The 23,754-nt window shown below is 45.8% G+C and overlaps 1 protein-coding gene across 1 annotated transcript in view; it reads right to left on the bottom strand.

Annotated features, from left to right (window-relative positions):
• Positions 1-597: 597 nt before the first annotated feature.
• Positions 598-23,754, bottom strand: part of LOC135379037 (atlastin-3-like) — a 149,977-nt gene continuing 126,820 nt past the window's right edge. Inside the window, exons 12-13 of the mRNA XM_064612282.1 lie at positions 12,655-12,741; positions 598-769 (exon numbers count right to left, since the gene is read on the bottom strand). Of these exons, the coding sequence (XP_064468352.1) occupies positions 629-769; positions 12,655-12,741 (228 nt within the window). The 3' untranslated portion in view covers positions 598-628. The remainder of the gene's footprint in view (positions 770-12,654; positions 12,742-23,754) is intronic.

The following is a 23,754-nucleotide window of genomic DNA, read 5'->3' as shown; positions in this document are numbered from 1 at the left end:
CCAAAAGCGGAGCAGCCATTCTCAGCTTGAGAATGCGGTTGATCATGGTGTTACCTATTTCAAAATCTGAGAACGCTACACGAGAACGTGCTCAGGTTATTCTGAGATTTGCTTTATGCAACCGGCTCAGACGCCGAGTACGACCTTGAGATCGAACTCAGGTGTGAGCACGATTTGAAACCGCTTTATGGAGACGGCCCTGGTCTTTCAATAAAATAGGCAGCAGGACAGAGCTCATCCCGGAGACAATGGTGGAAGGATTACGTTAGAGGATAGGGCAGGGAATTATTTGGTACAGCAGTATGAGAGAGGATAATCAATGAGGAAATCAATATTTCGGTAACACTAGCACGCAGCTATCTGTTTGTGCCATGAGTACAGAAATAGCCGCGATGCTCGAAGAAGGCTGGGGCAACTACTCGCTACGTACTTACTTTGTTGTTATATTTAATGGTATTACCCTTCATTCCCTACTGGACCGAAGCCGTGAGTATACTTCGGGACATGAAATCAGTACTTAAGGTGTAAGAGGCGCCGCCCATAAGATGTAGCTATTAGGGAACAAGCAGACACTTGTACGTATACGGTGTGATAAAGTAACCTTTATTAGGAATGAGTGTACATTCCGTTAATTTTGCGCAATCGCGAGACTAAGCTTCTTCAAAACCAGCGTACATACAGCAGTACCAGTATATTTCCAGATGGCTTTCACGATTCGCAAAAAAATATTCTCGGAAGCGAGATCACGTGCATATTTCTCCTTGTCCTCCTGCGAAGAAAGAGAGCGGGACCTGATGTAAAGTGCATCAAAGTGAACGAAAGGTAGCATTAGGTAATGTGGGTGGGGCAGCTAACACTGGAACAATAAGCATGTGAGCATATAATCCACTCAAACAAAAACATATAATGCTGTGCAGGTTGGGTAAACGCTTCCCTCTTGACCAGAGCATGCTTGCACAAAGATAGAGAAGGATTCCTCAATGTTTCTTTAGTACACTTCTCTAGTGCTTCGGGCACGTGTTACTGTCCTCAACATTGTCAGTGTGCATAACGCACTACCAAAGCTGCTGGGGGCGCAGTTCTGGAATTTCGTTGCTCCATGTAGTCCCAGATCTTACGACGCCAGTCTGCACTATCTTTTAACAATCGTATGCGATGTCTTGCAGAATATTTGCCAATTTAAAGCTTCTCGCTTAAATCCCAGACGCACAGAGAAATCCTACTGGGGTCTACCGATGTTATAGTACATACGCAAGGCCGAGATGAAATACTGCATATAGCAAAATGTTGAAGAAACAGCCCTGGGACGAGAGCCGCGGACGTTTCGACTTCTTCTTCTGGGCACCGTCCTCATAATTGGCATAGTATCTAAAGGCTTAGGAATGACGTTCTAAAGAGCACAATGGTATTTTACGTCAAGAGCCCGTGACGGTGGCAAAATTGCAGCTAGGCTTGTACAGCTGAGGTTTACAAGCAGCGTGCTTGATGCGCTTTGCTGGGGCACGGAAGTGGGTTGGGTGGATGATGCACCTGCACCAGCAGGAGGCATTCGCGAGATAAAAGCGATGTTGCACGAGGGTGATTCCAGGTGAGATCAGGCAGGTTGATCCCGATGACCTCACGGATTTTTTATGCACAAGATATGTTGAAGCCTATCTTATGGAAATCATTCCAGGATAAGAATAAATTGAAAATTATTTGGGAAGTTTACGTAAAAAATAATTACGTGAAACTGCAATTTTGCGCAGTGGCATTTTCATAAACTTTTGGACGTTGTACCTCTGGGGCCATGAGGCGCAGGGGGAAGATATTTTTGTCACAGAATATACACGTTGTCGTTAGTTGGCCACGTACTTTCTACGCACGCAGCTGTGAGAGATAATTTCCTAAAAATGTTCAAAGTCACTCCACTTGCAGATTTGTCTGCTTATTAGACGCCTCAGTGCTCATCTCTATGTTACCGATGCATAGTGAATGTGGCATCTTAATATCCGTCATTGCAACCTCTTTCTACTCATATCAAGAATGTAACAGGTTGTTCTACGACTGCAAAGCTCTCAGGGGCGAATTGCTTAACCATGGTTCAGCGAAACTGTCAACTTTGGACGTCCGTTTCAGGTATCCGCCCACTCAGTACGTTGTTCATACTGCTTACAGACATCGTTCCATGTGTCCCGAAAAAAGAAAACATCATTTTTTTGGAACAGAGAAGGGCAAAGCACAGCCAGCAACGTTAGAATCACCCCTACCTCACCAGTTGTATGCCCATAGGGACAGCGCGTGCAGGTGCGGCTTATCACTTTGTAGCACGGGTCAATCTTTCCAATTCACTGCAGGGTCTCCCAATGTGGCCGAGTATTCCGGCCCGAGGTAGTATGTGCGCGACTTTGAAAATGCGATTAAGGACGCGTGGCGCCCTCTGTTGGAGGGCCGGAGCACCACCGTCAACCCTCTCCATGCTTTTGTCAGTTGGAGAGCGGCATTTCAAACAGCCAGGGTGCACTCTTCAGCGAAAATGGAAAAAATCGAGTACCGAGCTTTGATAAAATTCTTGACAAAACAGGGACTTTCGCCTAAAGAAATTAAAGCGCGACTGGGCAACGTGTACAGGGAAGCCTCTCCGTCGTACACAACGGTAAAAGACTAGGCTAAGCAGTTTCGACTGGGGCGAGAGTCCATCGAAGATGATCAACGCGATGGTCGTCCAGTGGAAGTGGTGACACAACACAAAAAAATTTGTCTCTTGTCGAGGAGGAAGTGCTGAGCGACAGGCGTCTGAAGGTGAAGGGAATGGCTGGGAAGAAAGGCTGGGGCTTTCCAAAACAACCGTTTTTCGCATCATTGGCGACGGCCTTCACATGAAAAAGGTCAGTGCGAGATGGGTGCCACGACTTCTCTCGTCAGTTCAAAAGCAACAGCGCGTCGTCTGTGCCAAACAGTTTTTGGAGCTCTCTGAAGAGAACGAAGAAGAAATATTGAAGTCAATTGTTACAGGGGATGAGACTGTGGTGCTCTACTATGATCCCCTTTCGAAAGAGGAGTCGATGGAATGGCGCAAACCAGGAGAAGCACCCCCAAGAAAAGCCAAGGTCACACAATCCACAAAGAAGATCATGGCAACAATATTTTGGGATTGTCATGGGGTCCTCCTCATCGACTTTAAAGAGGGGAACACCACAGTGAATGCGACTTATTATGCTTCACTCCTGTACCGACTGCGAGACGCCATCAAGGAAAAGAGGCGCGGCAGGTTGTGTCGAGGTGTCCGGTTACTCCAGGACAATGCCCCTGTTCACACGGCTTCTGTTGCCAAGGCTGTACTGAAGGAGTGCGGCTTCGAAGAAATCCACCACCTACCCAACAATTCAGACTTGGCACCGAGTGACTACTTCCTGTTCTCGAACTTGAAGAGGGATATCAGAAAACGGAGATTTCAAAACGACAGTGAGGTGCAAGAGGCAGTTTTCCAGCATTTTGTGGACAAAGCTTCGGACTATTTTATAAGAATGCTGGTTGAAAGGCGCCAAAAGTGCTTCGAAGTAAAGGGTAACTATGTCGAAAAGTGATACACTTGTTTCGTCTCTATGACTATTAAAAGTTGGGCGGGCCGGAAACTTATGGAACCACCCTCGTATAACATGATGTGGCTTGCACATGCTTATATAGTTGTTGCACAGGCGATGGTAAACAGTTTCCAGAAAAAAAAAACAGAAATCCAGAATTTATTGACCCTGAAAAATACCTGGTAGGCAGGGAAGGATGACGGACGTATTTTCATTACAGTTTCCATTTTCATTACTGCTATATTTTCCTTTCCGTTATCCATTTCTGGTACCAGCCTTTCAATTTCATTTCTGTTACCTTTTCGCTTCTGTTCCCGATAATGGAAAGACTGTTACAGAGCTGCCGGAGGACAGCCTGTCCGGTACTGTCAGTATCCTGTTTTGCCCAAGTGTTGCTTCTGTGTCACGCGTACAAACTACAAAAGTAATTTTACGCCGTTAGGATGCGTCCGCTTATGAATGCCACATTAGAGGAAAGTCACGCCCATCTTGGTTCAGTCACCCAGGGCCCAGCAACTCAAGATGTGCGTGACTTTCCTCCAATGTTGCATCCATAAGCGGATGCTCTCAGTAACAAATAATACTGCAATGGCAGCGGTGAAATAAAAAAAATAGGAAAAAAGGAATAACTACAAGTCCTAGGGTGTCATCCTCGTGTTATGGTGGAGTACAGTGACGTGTTGATCTCATTGATTCAGTGACGTGTTGATTTCGAGCATTACCGGGAATGGAGTCATCAAAATGCAAAAATCAAATGAAAAGTCACTCAAATATCATTGCACAACAGTAATTGCCATTACCCGAATTCGATACCGGACGGTAATTTTCGTTTTCGTTTCCGCTAATGGAGTACGCTGGTATACGTTTCCGTTCCCGTTATCATTACAATCTCCCATCTCCGTAATTCTAACTTTGCTGGAATGTGCTTTGCCTTTCTCTGATCCACAAAAGAATTTTTGTTTTGTTTTTTTTTTCGGGACACGTGGAACGATGTCTTGAAGCAGCATGAACAACGTACAGAGTGGGCGGATACCTGAAACCGACGTTCAAAGTTGACAGTTTCGCTGAACCATGGTTAAGCAATTCGCACCTGAGAGCTTTGCCTTCGAAGAACAGCCTGTTACATTCTTGATATGAGTAGAAAGAAGTTGCAATGACGAACATTACAATACCACATTCACTATGAATGGGTAACATAGAGACGAGCACTCAGGCGTCTAAAAAGCAGAACAATTTGCAAATGAAGTGAATTTGAAATTTTTTAGGAAATTATATGTCGCAACCACGACCGTAGAAAGTACGCGCCAACTAACGACAACCCACATATTCTGTGACAAAAATATCTTCCCCCTGCGCCTCATGGCCCTAGAGGTACAACGTCCAAAAGTTTATGAAAATACCACTGCACAAAATTGCCGTTTCACGTAATTATTTTTCAAGCTAAGACCCCAAATAATTTTCAGTTTATTCTTGTACTGGAAGCCTTTCCATAAGCCAGGCTCCAACGTATATTGCGTATGAAAAAATCCGGGATGTCCTCGGATCAAAGCTGCCCGATCTCAAATGGAATCACCCACGAATGGAAAATTAATTACATAGGCATTTCCATCTCTCGATTTTGCGTTACGTCGATTTAAAACGTGCAATATTGATCACTACCAGCTCCCGTGGCACAGTGGTTAGGATGATCGCTTTCCACGCTTAGACTGGGAGGTGACACGGGTTCGAATCCTGTCACCGGCTGTGCTGTCTGAGGTTTTCCCTGGGTTTTCCGAAGGCTTTCCGGACGAATGTCGGCGCAGTTCCCCCTGAAGTCGGCCCAGGACGCACACTAATCCCTGTGTCCGCCACTCCTTCCTGCTGTCCTCTCTCCATCTGTCCACGTCTGTACACCACTACTGTTACTACGCTACGACGCTATTGCATGGCCTTTCCGAATTTCATGAGATAGCGCTGATCGATTACGTCACAGTGTAAAGCCCAATGCATGTGGGGCACGAAAAATCACTGATAAAGTGCACTGGTGACACTCAGCAAGTTGGACTTATGTTCTTCGGAAAGTATTCCACCTTCAAAAGTATTATAATGCCTCTAGTTCCTCGACTTTGTGTATTATAATGTAGATACAAATACATTTCGAAAACGGGTATTATAATAGATACTTCAAATACTCAAAAGTGTTACAACAGTAATAGTATTATAATACAAAATATTACTATTACTGCCCACCCCTGGTGCTACCCTCAGTGGCGACTCAGGCTCACGTTGCGATAAGCCTGCGCCTCACAGAGGGCGCATTAGCCTCACGTTGTTTCTTCTCAGGGGTACTCGACAGCTATCGCTGTTCGCAAAATAGCTAGAAGGATTTGCGTTAATTCTCTCATAATCTCTCTATATTTGCTCTCTATTTTCTGGCATTTCTTTTCCCGCCGTATATGTTTAGTAATTGGGCTCACCTAGTATATTATGGCTTGTGCAATACATGCGTTAAGAAAAAAAATGCGTGGACCCATATCCACAGGAGTAAAATGTACTTCACACAACCCCTCACGGATGAATCCTCAAACGGACGTATCTTTTTTGCGCTCAGTGTGAGGCGACATCTTATCTGTGAAGGCTACTGTTCTCCGTCAGTTTCACAAATGGATCTTTCGCTACTTAGAGAGCTGTCGTTGATTACGCATTTTTGGGTCTCTAACCATTGAAGCTGCAACGGGGCACCAAAGCTGAGTCCGAACAAGTTCACACTTGCGTAAGAGCTCACATATCGCTCGCGGTTTGTCTCTCGCTCTAAATTACATTACAAAGGTATGAGGAGATTAGATAACTCAGTTATGATTACTTTGTTCGCGGTTCCTGGTGCGTCCAGCGAGTAATAAGCTCCTGTGAAACACTAATGAGCGCAGGTGACCTGCAACGCGCGAGTGAGGCCTCTCATTTGAGCTGCTTTCAAGTACCTTCCACTCATTCAAAGAGTCTAAAAAGAAAACCAAAGCGCGATTATACTTCGTGATGCCATTGGAAGAGCTTTTAAAGCCATGTCCGGAGGAAGCTACATTGGATTGCCACAAATTACGCCGAACAACCCAGGGAAATCCTCAGAATCTCATCCTGTATTTGGTATCTTGTCAAGTACTGTAAACCTGCTTCAGTAGTTTACAAAGTTCAGTCACCTGCCAAAATCATTTACATTGTCGGTTTTTACATTTTCCGCTATGACTCCGTTTGCAGTGTGAGGCTACGGCTGCGGGAACAACAGGAGTCGAAGGAAACGGCTCTTTATTCTACGACTTACATTCGCCAAGATGGCGTGGCTTGCGTTGCGCTTGGTTCTATCACGCGCTCGTCTTCTCGAGTCGTCGTCTTCTACGCTTGCGCTGCTTCCATACTCACATCCTACCCTTCTTGAAAAATTGAGGAGCCCTCTCGGCATAAAACAAAATAAACCCTTTAAAATTACGAAAACTAACACAAGTTAGTCACACAAAGTCACAGTAGAGTTCTCGTTTATGAGATTGGTTGGGGTCGTCCACTTATACGATGTCCCTTTCGTGGAGGTTGCCGGCGTTGTTCATGGAGGTGCCGGGGACTTCGTCGCTTTCGTGTGGTTGGTTTGTGTGGCGGAACAAGAAGGGGTCTTGATAGGGTGCCTTGTAACGCTTGATTTGGCTGATATGGACTATACGCTGTTCCGACTTGCTTCTTGGTGAGCTTGGGTTTATGCGTACCACCTTGTAGGTGTATGGTGTTTTCCTTTCGAGAACTGTGTAGACTGGTTCTTGTCGTTGTATCCAGACGATATCTCCAATGGAGATTTCCTTGTGACGGTGTTCGCGGTTGTATCGTCTCTTCCGATCTTCACGGGCTGTTTCAGACGTTGTCTGAGCTTCGCGGCGGTCCTCGCAAAGCTGTAGGAGGCGATCTTCGAGTGTGCGTTGGTCTTTTTGGTGTATCTTTTGCTGTGGTAGCTTCGGTGTGTAGCCATGTAATAACTGGAATGGCGAAAATCCGAGTGAAGCATTGGTCGACGTGTTCACTGCGAACGCTGCCTCTTGAAGGTACTTTTCCCATCTTTGAGGGTGATTTTGGCATATTTTCCTAAGCACTGTGATGAGCGTGGCATTACTGCGTTCAATCATGCCGTTGCTAGCTGCGCGATATGGGATTGAGTGATGTGAACTTATGCCGTGATGTCGCATGAAGTTCGTGAACTCTGTTGCTCCAAAACATTTTGCGTTGTCTGTGAGGCAATGGTCTGGCGTTCCGTAGTGGTAGAATACGTTGTGGAGGTGTGAAAGTACTGCTTTGGTCGATGTGTTTGGCACTGCTGCTGGAACGATGTATCTCGTAGTGAAGTCTATTACATTCAGAATATACCGTGCTTTGTTGTCTTCTGACATTGTGATGTGGTCCATCGCGATAATGCTGAAGGGAATGTCGGACATTGGCATTTCCCCCATATGTCCCACTGACTTCGTTATTGGGCGATTGTTGCTTTGACATGTTTCGCAAGCTGTGACGTAGTCTTTTACAGTTTTCTTCATTTGGGGCCTCCAGTAGCGATCTTGTACTTTCGCTAATGTGCCGTCATAATCCATGTGACCGTTTCCATCGTGGGATAGTTCAAGTGCGGATTGTCGCATACTTCTTGGCAAAACGATGACTAGAAGTCCTGAGCCTGTTTTGCGGTACAGTGTGCTGTCGATGAGTGTGAAAGCGTCATCGCTTTCTTCAGTGCTTTGGACATCTGAAATGATGCGCTCAATTTCCGGATCTCCTTGTTGAGCCTTACTTAGTGTCGATGAGCTTAAGGTTGTGTACGACAGCCTGGAAAGCATGTCTGCTATATTGTTTAAACGGCCAGGGCGCTGCTGAACTGTGAAATCAAACTCTGTGAGGTCCATTAGCATTCCAGTGAATCTTCTGGACGGCTTCATGCTTGACGTTAGACATGCAACTGTCCAGTTGTCAGTCAAGATGCAGAATTTGATTGTTAATAGGTATGGTCTGAATTTCACGGATACTGCCCAGTGCACCGCTAGGCATTCGAGTACGTTGCTATGGAGGTTCTTTTCGTGTGATGTCAGCGAACGGCTGGCGTACTCCAGTACTACTTCTTTGCCTTTTTGCTGCTGCGATAATACGGCTCCGAGTGCAACGCCTGAGGCATCTGTGGCTACCGTGCTTGAAGCCTGAGGGTCGAAGTGACCTAAGATGGGTGCATTTGTCAAACACTTCCGAATCGTTTGGAAAGCTTGCTCGCATTCGTCGGTCCAAACGTATTGTCCTGATTTCACGATGAGTTGGAGAGGAGCAACAATTTTAGCAAATCCTTGGATAAATTTTCTGTAGAATCCTGCTGTTTGGATCCAAGAGAGGACAGCTTTTGCTGTTGACGGGGCTGGAATCTTCACTAGTACCTACTACTACTACTAGTACCTCTACTTTCGCAGTACCTCTACTTTCGCAGGATCTGGAGATTTTCCTGTCCCTGATATGATGATGAGGAACTTGATGGTTGTGACTGCGAGACAGCATTTTGTTGTAGATATCTTGAGTCCACTCTGTTCTACAAGTGTTAGCACGTCTTGAAGAAGCTGTAGAAATTCTTGAAAGTTTTCGGCGAACAGCAGAATATCATCGAGGTACACTCTAACGCCACATTTTCGATGTCGTGCTGGAAGATCTTCAAATATTTTGTACATGACTTTTTGAAACGTTGCAGGCGCGTTGCGCAGGCCGAAGGGCATTCTTGTCCATTGGTACGTTCCAGTGTGAGATATGAAGGACGTTTTGTGCTGATCCTCTACTTTTAGAGGTATTTGCCAGTAGGCGGATTTTAGATCCAGCGTTCCAAATAGTGTGCAACCGCAGACGTCTTCAATGAGATCTTCGGCTCTTGGTAGTGGCTGTGCGACGGGAATCGTAAGGCGATTCAATGGAATGTAATTGACGCAGAGCATCATCTTCTTATTTCGCGTAACAACTACGGCCGCAAAAGCCCATGCACTTGTTGAGCGCTCGATGATACCGCTTGCTAGAAGTCTGGTTGTCTCCACTTCAAGGTATCGTCGATCATCTTGAGAATAGCGGTAAGGTTGTCGGCTGTTTGGCTGGTGTCCTGCTACGAGCTGAATTTCGTGCTTCGTGCCCGTGTAGCAACCGAGGTCGTCGTCGTTTTTAGCGAAAGCATTTGTATGCTTGTTCAGAACTGCTTTGAGCTTGTCTTGCTCGTCTGTTGACAACTGTGGTCCCAATTTGACTGCAGAGAGCGGTAGACTGTCTTCTGTAGCTAACTCATTTGACTCAGCTGGCCCGTGTACTGAGCAGTTTAGTTTTGTCCACTCTGTCTTCTCCGCTGGGAAAATGCGTTCGGAGCGGAGTCCTTTGCCCTGGCTAGGTGATTCGGTGAATATGCCCAAAGCTGGTAGCTGTAAAACAACTGCGTTGAGCATTTTGGGGACTAGTTTCTCCTCGCAGAGGATGGCAGTTCCAGACGGCGGGTGACGTATTTCTGAAGGGTGGGGCGGTTTGACGTGAAGTTCTGCTTGGGCGGCTAGGAACCAATCTTCACCCAGAATGAAGGGCAAAATGTTGCGGTGAAGGATAGCTGCTTCTACGGTTCCTGATATTCCTGCAATGGTTACCGTGATGGGCGTAGTCCCTACAGGAGTAACGTGTCCACCACCAACTACAGACAAGGGGGGGGGGTCCATTCCATGGAGTTACTGGTCTGTTAGTGGCGATGATGTCTGAAATGATGGTCAACTTGGAGCCACTGTCCGGGAAGGCATGAACGGAACCATATCCTTCTATGTTGGTTGGTACCATCGGACACAAGACTTGTAATCCTTCCAGCATATGAGTGTGACAAGCTGGTAACGTTGGGGCTGGGGAGTTTGTGCCGTCTTGTGCTGTTGCTTGTTGCTGTCGGCAATGTGCCGCCAAGTGCCCTTTCTGTTTGCATTTATAGCAAACTGCTTCATTAATGTCTTGTCCTCGGCGAAAAGCTGGTGCTCCATACTTCTCCGAGATAGCTGCATAACGTGATTCTTGTTGTGTCGCAGGTAATGCTGTGATGCGGCGCCTATCGTCTGGCTGGGCCTGTTGTTGTCCTTCAGGACGTGGAGTTACTTGTCTACCCGGCGCGCTAGCTGTACTAACTGTACCTGTCGAAGTTCGAGGCATTTGATGCGTCGCGGTATGTCCACTGCGTGGTTTCACGTGAGCTAAAGTGTTATCGAGCTCGGTGACGATTTCGATAAAGTCATCGATAGTCTTTGGTCGTTGCGCACATATTGATGCTACTAACATTGGGTCATTAACTCCTTGCAATAAGTAGTCGATCTTGTGCTTGTCTGAGAGGGTTACCGGACTTCATGCCAGAAGCCGCAACTTTGAAAAACTATACTGGTGGAGCGTTTCTTGCGGTCCTTGCTTCCTATCTGCAACTCTAGTTTGCCACTCTACAATCGTGAGTGTGTCGTCAAACTGCTTAAGAAAGGCGGCTTTCCATTGGGTCCACGTGCCGAAGTTTTGTCCCGTCGAGAAATGCCAATCTTTTGCTGTTCCACGAAGTTTACTAATTGCGATTGCTCGCACCGTTGAACCCTCCCATGCCGCTAATTGTTGCGTCTTTTCCATTTCCTCAATCCACCGCTTAGGAGACGTGTGTTTGCAATCTTCGAAGGTAGGGACAGAGGCTGATAAGTCTGGCAGTGTTGCTACCTGCAGTGGTTGCTGCGGTCGGGAAGCTTGTAACATTTGTATAAGTTGGGCATTCTGCTGGATGCAAGCTGCCAGCAACGCGGTAGTATCCGAAGGCGCCTGTGACGTGCCGGCGGGCAACGACGGCGTTTCTGTAGTGTCGGCAAGCTGTGTTCTTTCAGATAAAATAGCTTCATGAAGGCGCTGCACTATTTCATCTTTTAGGCCAGTAGTTTCCAATCCACGGCGGTCAAGCTCAGCTCTGAGAAAGTCGATTGTCAAGGCATGTAACTCACTGGGCGTTGCGTCGGTCCAGTTGAATAACGGCATGCTGTCTGGTCGAGGGAGTCCGTTGTCGACTGCGCAGATGTGGGGGCTACGGCTGGGGGAACAACAGGCGTCGAAGGAAACGGCTCTTTATTCTACGACTTACATTCGCCAAGATGGCGAGGCTTGCATTGCGCTTGGTTCTATCACGCGCTCGTCTTCTCGAGTCGTCGTCTTCTACGCTTGCGCTGCTTCCATACTCACAGCAGGTTCCTGAATGATGTAAAATGAACTGACCATCATGCGCCATGTGTGCTTAGTGTCCGCTTTGCGATATCATGCGGTAGATTGATGTCCTTCAGATGAAGGACATCAATCTATTACTTTAGGTACAACTGCACCCGTCCACAAAACCTAACTGAAATCAGATCGTTAACATTTCAGTAACCATCGGCCTCGATGGGTCAGTCGGTAGCGTGTTGGCATTCTTATACCCAGATCGCGGGTTCGAACCCGCCGAGGACGCAAGCAACTTGGTGGCATGGTACAGGGTACTCAGACACGCGGTCTTCCGCGAGGGACGTTACGGGGTGTCTTGTGGTGAGCTCTCGTCGTACGTTAAAGAACCATGAGGTGGAGAAAAGCAATCCGCAGACCGACCACTGTTGTGTCTCTCACATCATCTCAGTTGTCTCGCGACGTAAATCCCTAATTACCATTCCAGTAACCGTCATGCAAGTTGCCAGTTCAGAAAAAAAAGGAGTCCTGCATACTGATTGTGGGTTCCACCTCAGCGAATGACACCAGTAACTTGGTGGCATGTCCTAAGTTGATTACACAATACGTACATGCATGCGTTCATTTGAGCGCACATCGAAGCATCCTCAGGTGTGCAAGCTTTATCGTCAGATAAACCACTCTGGCGTTGCTTATAACCACATTTTTTGGTGCGGATTGTGCGTCTGAGTGTGGTGGAGCTTCTACGTGAGCATTTTAATTAACTAATGTCCTTTTATCAAACCATGCAAGTGGGCGTTTCAGGCCAAGGTGCTGTGCTTGTCCTCCAGCATCTCTTCGCCTCACCTTCTACTAGGCATGCTAGGCTTTCCAACATTACCTTCTCCAGATGAACACCTTGCTTTTCCATGTGGCTGGCGATGACGCCTTCTTTTGTATTGCTGCTCTCTTTGGAACGCTGGGAAAGCTAGAAAGCAAATGGTACATCAATATAATCATCAGTAACAGAACTCTGCCGTTTATCTGGCTCTCTTCGACATAGGAGGGCTGCCTCAAAGCTGTGGCATGTATGGGGGAAACTTGTAATCGGATACAGTGTTCTCTAACTATCTCAAGTGATCTCTAACTATCATTGGAAGGGATTGGCCACGGGGAGTCCTGTGGTGCTTGTAACGTTCCATATGCCATGCTCGGTGTAGGATAGACTCGACGGAGTATTGTAGCAATATTTCAATATATGAATATACGTCACATGACAGTTAGGTTAGACATGCGTCTTTACTCGACGGCGTCCCGTTCGGAAGAGAGCCCGTAGAGCACGGCTCCTTTCAAAAACACACTCTCCCTCTCTGGGCTCATGGCGCCATGTGTTGGCGCGCCTTTTAATCTTACACGACAACCTCCCCCCTCGCACTACACTGACTCACAAGTCCAAGCGCACCGGTGGTCGAATCGTACGGCCGCCGCGGGTTCGCTTAGGTGTCCCATCTCCTGGTTTTGGACCCTGGACGCAAGTTCGCACAGACCGGTTCACTTTTGTTTCCACTGGCTGGAGATGGTTTTGCGAGCGCTTCTGTAATCATCATACCGTCTCCACAACGTGGGGCCATGGTTCTTCTGCCGCTTTTACAATTTTTCCGTGTGTGGCAGCTCCCATCAATATCTTTACATTGCTATCCGGCTGCAGAGGTTCACTCTCGTGCGCTCTGTAGCGTCTGTTTGCACGTTGTTTCGCATGCCCTTCTATGCTTTGACAGTTCCGAGGTCTGAAGTCCCCATAGTGCCAGTGTGGTTCCAGCAAATTAGCAGGTGATGTAACATTAGTCTTTATTTTTCTCCTCATCAGTAGTTCAGTGGGTGCGTAGCCCTCTGGTCCCGGGTGCCCGATGTGCCATCAGAGCTTGCTCAACTTCCGGTGTCTTTGCTAGGAACAGCTTGGCCAGTTGTACAGTACGCTCCGCAGCTCCGTTGCTTTGAGTGTAGTAAAGGCTCGATATCCTGTGTAAGATTTTCCTCATATTCACTCATTGCTACTTTCAGATCACATGTGGTTTCATTGTCTACGTTTGATACAGGATTCCCAGAACGAACATCTGCCGTGTGGATGTCCCTCCCAGCAACATGTGACACCGAAAGGTCAAATTACGACAAACGCGTGCAGAACCGTTGCAGACGTACACTTCAGTGGTCGATTTACTTCGAGGTCAGAAGAGGCACCAAAGGGGGGGGGGGGATATGTTTATTAAAGAAGAAAGAAAGGAAAGGTCAGACAGGCCAAGGCCGACTTGCTATTCTCAAAAGAGAAAAAAAAAGCAAACAAGGAAAAGAAAAGGTGTCGGGGGACGATGGGGAGGTGGCTCAAAGGATGTAAAGGCAGGTAGCGGCACCAAAGGTTTGTGATATGTTTCAATCTGATACCGTAGGCCCAGTTTTGACATGAGAGCCTGCCCAGGTGATGGTCAAAGCCTATTTTTCTATTTGGGCCGTACCGTTGTTCAGTTTCAGTGAGCGCTTTGGAAGCGCTTTGTGCTTCCGCCAGTCTCACCAGGCTTTCTTCAATCGTTGGCATCAGCGCACGTTCTCACACTGATTGTCTGTTAAGCTTTGTGTAGTTTATGCATATGCGCAGTTCGCCACCTTGTTTTTTTTTTCTCACTAACATAGGGGTACACCAGTCAGTAGCCCTGTGTACCCTGACTATCACACCCACTTCATGCATATCTTTGAGTTCATTTTTTAACGTTGGGCAGGAGCAGAATAGCCACTCTTCCTGGATAGGTTACGGCATAAGATTTTGCCTCAAGCAGGAGTGTTATCCTCTTCGGAGTTTTCATCAATCCCAGTCCTAAAAGGAGCTTGGGGTAGTCCTTATGAACTTCCTTGGCATCCAAACTTGGCCTAACAGGGCTCCCGTAAGCCAGGGACGACAAAGGCGTGCACCTGTACAGTATGATGTATCCATTTGATTGTTGCTTTTACCTGCCCCAGGGTGTTGACCCCGGTATTTTGACCTGGACTCAAAATGACTTTGGTGGGGCTCTTCGACGTGCCCATTTCCCCAGAGTACAGGCATTGGGGTATTACTGGTACATCACCCCCGGTGTCGACTTTGAATGTCATGTCTCTTTCCCAAACTGTGGCTTTTCCTCTATGGCTCGGAGCTCGATTCAATCAGGAATTCTCCCACATAGTCCGCTTCCACGGCCGCACTGTAGTGCAGCTGACTCTTTTGAGGTGTCTTGGGGAATTGCGGTGACTTGCAAATTGAGACAAAAGGTCTTTTTTTCTTAAACTTGTTGCAGATTTTGTAGTGCACTGGGCACTGAAGTCGTTTGCGGGGTCGCGCATTTTCACACCAAACGCATGAACATGTGCTGGACTGCGATGTCTTTTTCTTGTATTGGCGCGGTCGGCCTTTTCCTGTCCGTACTTCTTCAACGCTGTTCTCGCCTTTCCCTTGGGCCCGTATGTCCTTCTGCTGCAGCTCTATAGTATCCCTGTTTACAGCTGGCGTTACTGCCGATTCCAAAGTCTACTCCGGGTTTAACTGAAGGCGTTCCTCCAATTGAACATCTGACAGATTGACAACTAAACCGTCACGTTATCAGCTGTGCTTTTAGTTCTTCATACTGGCAGCGATCTACCATCTTGTGCATGAATCATGCACAAGAGTCATGAATCAAAAGTCATGAATGAAAGTCATGAATCTCGGGAACGCGGACTACCGCTTTCTCTACAGTCAGTCGAGGAAGTCGGTTTCCTCCTCGGTAATCTTGCATCAGAACATAAATACTGCGACGTGCATACATATCTGACCGAGGAGTGTGTAATCTCCTAAAACTGCATGATGTATACTTTGAGATACGAGCTCTCGTCAACTTGCAGCTGAAGGTACAACAGGCAGTTCCGAACAGGATAACAGACGTGCCTGGTGTTGGTGTGGTGGACTAAGGACTGAGCATGTTTGAAACAGACCAGCCGTGCTGTTGATGGTATGACCCCGATCGCAAAATTTAGCACGCTTCAATTGCAGGACAAATAACACGTTAGTAGTATAGAGAACACTATCTCTGAGCAGTATCTAACGTCATTGATAATAGCTCCCTATCTGGAAGCGTCCCTAACATCACAGCCACGCTAGCACTGACGTCACGCGACGTGATTGCATACCCGCGGTAATGTGACGTCCAACCCCCAGCACTCTGGCGTCACGCGTGCGCTTAGCACTGTTTTCAATAGATGGTGCCACTATAGACGAACTTTTCGCACTGCTTTCAATAGATGGCGCCACTGTGCGCTAAAATTTGAACATCGCTAAAAAAAAAAAAAGCTTTTCGCGTTGCTTTCCATCGATGGTGCCACAATAAACCACGCTCAAACACCGCTTTTCGTAGCTTTCAAGAGATGGCACCAAAATTTGCCGTGCTAAATGTAAATGGCCTGAACGTCGCTGAGGAACTTTTCACGTTGCTTTCCATGGATGGCGCCACTAAACTACGCTACGGCTTCACTCTTGTTCAATATCGTTTCACATGGCTTTCCAAAGATGGTGCCACAATAAGCCGCAATAACTTGAAATGGCGCTCCACAATTTGTGCCAGGCGCAGTTCGACCGATGCTATCAGATTGCAGATAAACTATAAAGTATAAGAATAGTTGAATAGAGTATGTTAGAGCTATGCCTTCATTTGTGTTTACATGGTTTTGTTTACATAAACGATATTTTTTTTTAAATATCAGTGTTTCTTTTGAGAAGATGGGGCACGTCCAGTAATTCTATATTGGTTTATCTTAGAATGCATCAAATGATATCTACCCGATCGATGAGTAATGATGATGAGTAAGTTCAGAGTTGAACTTGCTCGGTCAGTGCTCTTATATATAAAGTGGGAATTTGCTTTGACAGAGGTGAACTTTTAGGTAAATCTTGAAATTTAGAGGTGAAAAGAAAATATTACAGGTAATATCAATGCTATGTAGGAAACCAGCTTCTACGATGTTATTCCCACGACAAAGCACATGAATACATTATTTATGCTATTCACATGTTTGCAAAACATTTCAAAAATCAAGCAAGGATGACGCGAGGGGCAGGCGGCTATGACGTACAACATCCACTCGATACTGGACTGGGGTTAAGCCCAGTTCTCTCCGCTAAGCTTGGCCTCTGACAAAAATATCTGCTGTGCTGATGTAGAACATTGGTCTGTAAAACCCTCGAAATACTCTGAGGACAAAAAGGAAAAGTTACCCGATTACCTACCGTTCATATACAACACAGCTAGAAACACCAGGACGGCATAATGACGCTTGGAAGGACATTGTAGGCGTGATAAATCATACATATCACATACAACTGCAACTGTTGCAAAGCGCCTGGCTCATATTGCGCAACCCTTACAAAGGAATATGTCACCTAGAACGTAGGAATGATGGCTACGCTACATTCCATACTTACATAGCTGAATTTGGGATACAGACAAGGTTCTCAATGAACATAGCAGGAGCAGGCAAGCTAGCTGGTGTTGAATTGATATTAACATTGCCTTGAGTTTGAGGGGAAAAACACAGGACGAACACAGGACGAGATGAACAGATAGACTCACGAACCAGCAATGAAGCTTTAATACACAAAGGGCAGGGGGAAGAGAGAGTACACTTCGGCGTCTCAGCGTAGGTGAATATGACGCGCGTAATACGAACCTCTTAACGGTCGGTGGTAGCATCGATAGCTGCACAAGGGAACGTGTGTGCGTGCAAAGAATGGAAACAAATTCCAAACCAGTACAGATTAAAAAAGGACGATAAAAAGTAAAAATGTTGGTAACAGTAACAGTACAATATATAAAAATATAAACATACAAGCAAAACTCAGAAGTCAATAAAGTACGGAATAAAATGTCGGAGTCTATCCCATGGAATTAGTCGATATTAACGAAGTTATCCGGGGCTAACAGGGCTAAGGAAAGTGACCAAGCCTTCTGGGATGACAATGCTAGGTTGGCTCACACATCCTTTTGTAGTTGCTATTAGAGGGGATTCTAGTAGAGTGCGGGACAGTCTGTCTTTGCAGGAGATTAAACAGTTGGTTCCGGGAAGGTCTGCCGAACAACCAGAACAGCCCTCCAAATGTTTAAAAAGTTCAGAAGTACTTGATTTGTTTTTGACATTATTAGCATGTTCCCGAAGTCTATCGTTCAGGCAACGGCCAGTCTGGCCAATGTAGGAACCCCCACGCCGAAGGGGCATACGGTACACGCACGAGTTTTTGCAGTCTACGAACTTTTTTTGTGTGGGATGTGGTGCATCGCTGGTGTTGACCAGATTTCATGAAAAGTGTTAGGGTGGACAGCTTGTTGTGAACAGAGTAGGCTACCCTGATTCCTTGCGAGGTTGCAAATTTTCCTAAGGCATGTGAAATACCGTGGTAAAACGGTAGGACCACGCGGCGGTTCAGTGGGCGTTCAGGGTTTAGGGATTTTGGGGGGTTTAGGAGATTTTGCAGGTGTGCATATATTGCATCCGACTGGAAGCCAGCTTCTTTGAGGCGGCTGATTTGTTGGGACACAGCGGTAGGGACTTTATGGATACAGGATTTTTTAACGGCAGAACCCAAGACGGAGTTGATTACACCTGACTTTACTGCTTTGGGATGGCAACTCCACCTTGACAATAGCGGTTTTGGGTCAGTACGGCCATACTCCCAACACAAAGTTGGACTAAGGATGAAGGTTACGTCTAGGAAACGTAGACGGCCGTTTGATGGGACTTCTGAAGTAAAGACCAATTCAGGACAAGTCTTTTGAGCAGAGGCCACGAGTTTAGTTATGGAGTCTGAATGAGAGGCTAAAATAATTATAACATCAACGTATCGTCGGACAAGAGTTGTGCCAGGACATGATTTGGAACAGGAAGATAGTGATCGGTCGAGTGCGGAAAGGTAAATCTCGCTAAGCTTAGGTGCGACAGAAGAACCAATGCAAATTCCCTTTGATTGTGTGAAAAGACTATCGTTGAAGCTGACAACTGTAGACGAAAGGTAAAGTTTGACAAGTTCTAGAAAGGAGGAAAGTGGGATCCCCGCATTTGTTTGAAAACAAACCAAATTCTTCTCGATGATGTCCCTTAATCTGGAAAATAAGATTGCGGTGTGACATATCAAGTGACATACAGTGGAAAGTTTGTGTGTGATTAGGCACAACGTCATATAAGGAGATCCTCAGAATTTCGAATACTGATAGAGTCTGGCATGCATCTCAAAGAATTTTCAATATAGTCGGAGATAACTTTCTGCCAAGTGCCGTTCTCATTTACAATGACTCGAAGCGGTTCAGAAGGTTTACGATCCTTAACTACAAATTTTACGGAAAAGGTATCAGCTGAGGCACTGGAAATCTTTGTAATTGTTGAGGGTTTGAAGTGCAGGGATCGTAAAAGATCTAAGGCTTTTCGTTTAGCAAGTTTGAGGTTGCCCTCAAAAGGCTTTAGTACCGAAGAGATAGCGGCAAGAGCTTTCTCATTAAAGCTTGACTGAGGTAAGATAAAGAACTTGGAGGATTTATCGGTCTCAAGAAGGACGGCGGAGTTTTTTGCTAAATCCCGCTTGATGTTCAGTTGCCAGGCGGCAGGCAACGAGGGAACGTTGAGGGCCGAGTGTACCTTTTGCAAACATTGTTGTGTCAGGGAGACTCGGGTGTCACCGTTAGACGGGGCTGAAGAGACAATCTTATGGATGGAGGACGCTAAAGCAACACGTGTTGGGCGAACACTAAGAGGAAATTTCGGCCCTCGATTCAAGATCTTTTCAGTGCTAGGTTGAAGGGAAACACCATGAGGGTTCAAAAGCAAAGGCGTCATATTTGAGGTGGCTCCCTGACAGGGTGCACGAACCTTTAGAGAGGAGCGGTAAGACGTCCGTAAGACATACCAATGATGGCGAAAGTATTTGGTGACATAAGAGTTCCAAGTTTTAAAAGCCGAGGAGCGCATGAAGTCATTCCCGTACGATAAGGTCCACATCCTTGAGATCTGTCGGTGAATTTCAGCACGTTGGGCACTACAAACGTTCCAGCCGATGAAGACAGCAGATCCGGCCTTCTTCGGTCAAGTATTTTCTTGCAACGTACAATGGTCGTCCAAAAGGAAACTGCTACGAGCAACAAGGAACGTTTGTAGTGCCCAACGTGCTCAAATTCACCGACTATATTGAAAATTCTTTGAGATGCATGCCAGACTCTATCAGTATTCGAAATTCTGAGGATCTCCTTATATGACGTTGTGCCTAATCACACACAAACTTTCCACTGTATGTCACTTGATATGTCACACCGCAATCTTATTTTCCAGATTAAGGGACATCATCGAGAAGAATTTGGTTTGTTATCAAACAAATGCGGAGATCCCACTTTCCTCCTTTCTAGAACTTGTCAAACTTTACCTTTCGTCTACAGTTGTCAGCTTCAACGATAGTCTTTTCACACAATCAAAGGGAATTTGCATTGGTTCTTCTGTCGCACCTAAGCTTAGCGAGATTTACCTTTCCGCACTCGACCGATCACTATCTTCCTCTTCCAAATCATGTCCTGGCACAACTCTTGTCCGACGATACGTTGATGATATAATTATTTTAGCCTCTCATTCAGACTCCATAACTAAACTCGTGGCCTCTGCTCAAAAGACTTGTCCTGAATTGGTCTGTACTTCAGAAGTCCCCTCAAACGGTCGTCTACGTTTCCTAGACGTAACCTTCATCCTTAGTCCAACTTTGTGTTGGGAGTATGGCCGCACTGACCCAAAACCGCTATTGTCAAAGTGGAGTTGCCATCCCAAAGCCGTAAAGTCAGGTGTAATCAACTCCGTCTTGGGTTCTGCCGTTAAAAAATCCTGTATCCATAAAGTCCCTACCGCTGTGTCCCAACAAATCAGCCGCCTCAAAGAAGCTGGTTTCCAGTCGGATGCAATATATACACACCTGCAAAACCTCCTAAAACCCCCAAAACCCTGAACGCCCACTGAACCGCCGCGTGGTCCTACCGTTTTACCACGGTATTTCACATGCCTTAGGAAAATTTGCAACCTCGCAAGGAATCAGGGTAGCCTACTCTCTTCACAACAAGCTGTTCACCCTAACACTTTTCATGAAATCTGGTCAACACCAGCGATGCACCACATCCCACACAAAAAAAGTTCGTAGACTGCAAAAACTCGTGCGTGTACCGTATACCCCTTCGGCGTGGGGGTTCCTACATTGGCCAGACTGGCCGTTGCCTGAACGATAGACTTCGGGAACATGCTAATAATGTCAAAAACAAATCAAGTACTTCTGAACTTTTTAAACATTTGGAGGGCTGTTCTGGTTGTTCGGCAGACCTTCCCGGAACCAACTGTTTAATCTCCTGCAAAGACAGACTGTCCCGCACTCTACTAGAATCCTCTCTAATAGCAACTACAAAAGGATGTGTGAGCCAACCTAGCATTGTCATCCCAGAAGGCTTGGTGACTTTCCTTAGCCCTGTTAGCCCCGGATAACTTCTTTAATATCGACTAATTCCATGGGACAGACTCCGACATTTTATTCCGTACTTTATTGACTTCTGAGTTTTGCTTGTATGTTTATATTTTTATATATTGTACTGTTACTGTTACCAATATTTTTACTTTTTATCGTCCTTTTTTTAATCTGTACTGGTTTGGAATTTGTTTCCATTCTTTGCAAGCACACACGTTCCCTTGTGCAGCTATCGATGCTACCACCGACCGTTAAGAGGTTCGTATTACGCGCCTCATATTCACCTACGCTGAGACGCCGGAGTGTACTCTCTCTTCCCCCTGCCCTTTGTGCATTAAAGCTTCATTGCTGGTTCGTGAGTCTATCTGTTCATCTCGTCCTGTGTTCGTCCTGTGTTTTTCCACTCAAACTCAAGGCAATGTTAATATTAAGGTTATCAATTTCTGCTGTAGGAAATCACGATATCTGCCTATTTCTAGCGCAAAATTATATCTTACATGTCTTTAATCACTTCAATTACACGTCTTTAACGATATATTCGAGAATTAAGCAGTTCGCGACATTACTGCACCCCTCCTACGATTACTCCCCTTCAAGATCCACGTTCGAAATCAAGTCACTTTTTATTCTTACTCAAACTAAGCTATCAAAAACTGTAAATCTATCTAAACTGTAAATATGTGGCTGGAAAAAGAGCTTCAGGTCGAGCTAGCAAACGAGACACCGTGAATTCATTCCATTCATCACATGATCTAAATCTGTTGTGGTAAACTTGCACTTTTCAAAATGTACACAACGCAGACACCTTTCTGCATAGCGCATTTTGGAACAGGCAAACAACCTATACCGCATTACTCAGCGCTTCTGTATGAGGTGGGGTCAGGATTTTTCCGAGAGCTGATACAACACTACTAACCAAGCAAGTGGCCCCTCGTGCTGGTCGAAAGCTTCTTTACACTGGACGCTACATAGTGGATGAAGTTGAACAAGGACCCACGTTTCGGGGGTGCTCTAATGAAAGTAGTGCAACATACAGTCTATTCAACTGGGGGCGATTTCTTTAACAAGATCAACGGAAGGGCAAAGCAAAGGAAATAGAGTTATAAAAGAAAGACAACTCTGTATGTCAGTCTATAAAATCTCAGCAGAAAAGAAGGAAGGTTCCTGGCGAAAAAATGAGCTAGCTGGGAAGTCAACTGATACCAGCTCCTTCCCAGTTCGCACCAACTAGTGGTCAACTGGAACCAACTGGTAGAAAACTGGTGGGAACTGTGAACTTGTTGGTACCAGTTCAAGTTGGACTGGTATCAAATGGGAAGTGAATAGGAACCAGTTCAAGGTGTGCTGGCGGCAATTGAAAAGTGAAGTGGTACAAGTTCAAGTTTGGCCGGTGGTATCTGGAAAGTGAACTGGCAGAAGTTCAAGCGAGACTGGTAGCAACTGGAAGTGAAGTGGCACCAGTTGGACCTGGACCAGTTTACATGTTTGGGGGAAGCTTCGGTACCAGCACAGGTTAATATGAAGATTGCGAGACGAACTTGTAAAAACGATTAGAAAGTAACAATATTAATAGAAAAAAAATCATTTTTCAATTTTTGGTAAAGTTCGTTAGTATTAACGAAAGTTATTTTGACTTTCGGCAATTACGTTTGGGAAGCTTCGCCCCATTGAGGAAGGCTTTAGACAATTCTTAATTGCGGGATATTTTTTTTTGTCAATTGAGATTTGAAAATTGCCAAGCGAACCTCACTTTTTTTCTACAGAAATATGGAGTCCTCCGCGGATAACCGCAGACCCAACCAAATCTATATACACAGTATCGCAGCAAGAATAGCCTAAAAAATTAGTAAAAAAAAATACGCTTGAGCCCCGCCAGCTTGATTTTCACAGAGAGGCGCGCGCGAGATCTGCGTCTGGACGAGAGAATGTCCCCGCCTTCATTTGTCTTGGCTTCTTTTTGATAAGTCGGTTATCGCCAACATCAAGGTCAAACCGGGTAAAACAAGAGGCGAGAACACTTCCTCCTCTCGCCGCAAATACCTTGGCCTTTTCTTTGCGGCACCAGCAACTGAGTAGGCAGGGCTAAAGCCGAATTTATAGTATTTTTTAGACGATTTCTGTTGCTTTACTGTGCATAGCTTGGTTGGGTCTGTGGTTATCCGTGTAGGACTTCATGTTTCTGTAACAAAAGGGAGGTTCGCTCGGCAATTTTCAATGTTGAACTGAAAAAATAAATTTCCCGCAATTGAAAATTGTCGAAAGTCTTCCTCAGCGTTGGCAAAAGTTTCCAGAAGGCAACTGCCGAAAGTCCGACAATCCGGAAAGGCAGTTAAAATTTTTTTATCACGTTAGGATAGGTTTTTATCACACCCTGCATACAAGGAAGAAGAGTGTCACACATGTATTGACCGAAAATGCTTGAATGGAATTGATGCGATACAAAGGTTCCCACACAGTAAATTCAAAAACATC

The sequence above is a fragment of the Ornithodoros turicata genome, chromosome 1, assembly GCF_037126465.1.
Source record: "Ornithodoros turicata isolate Travis chromosome 1, ASM3712646v1, whole genome shotgun sequence".
In the NCBI taxonomy this organism is placed as follows: Eukaryota; Metazoa; Arthropoda; class Arachnida; order Ixodida; family Argasidae; genus Ornithodoros; species Ornithodoros turicata.
This window is presented reverse-complemented; position numbering and strand designations above follow the sequence as displayed.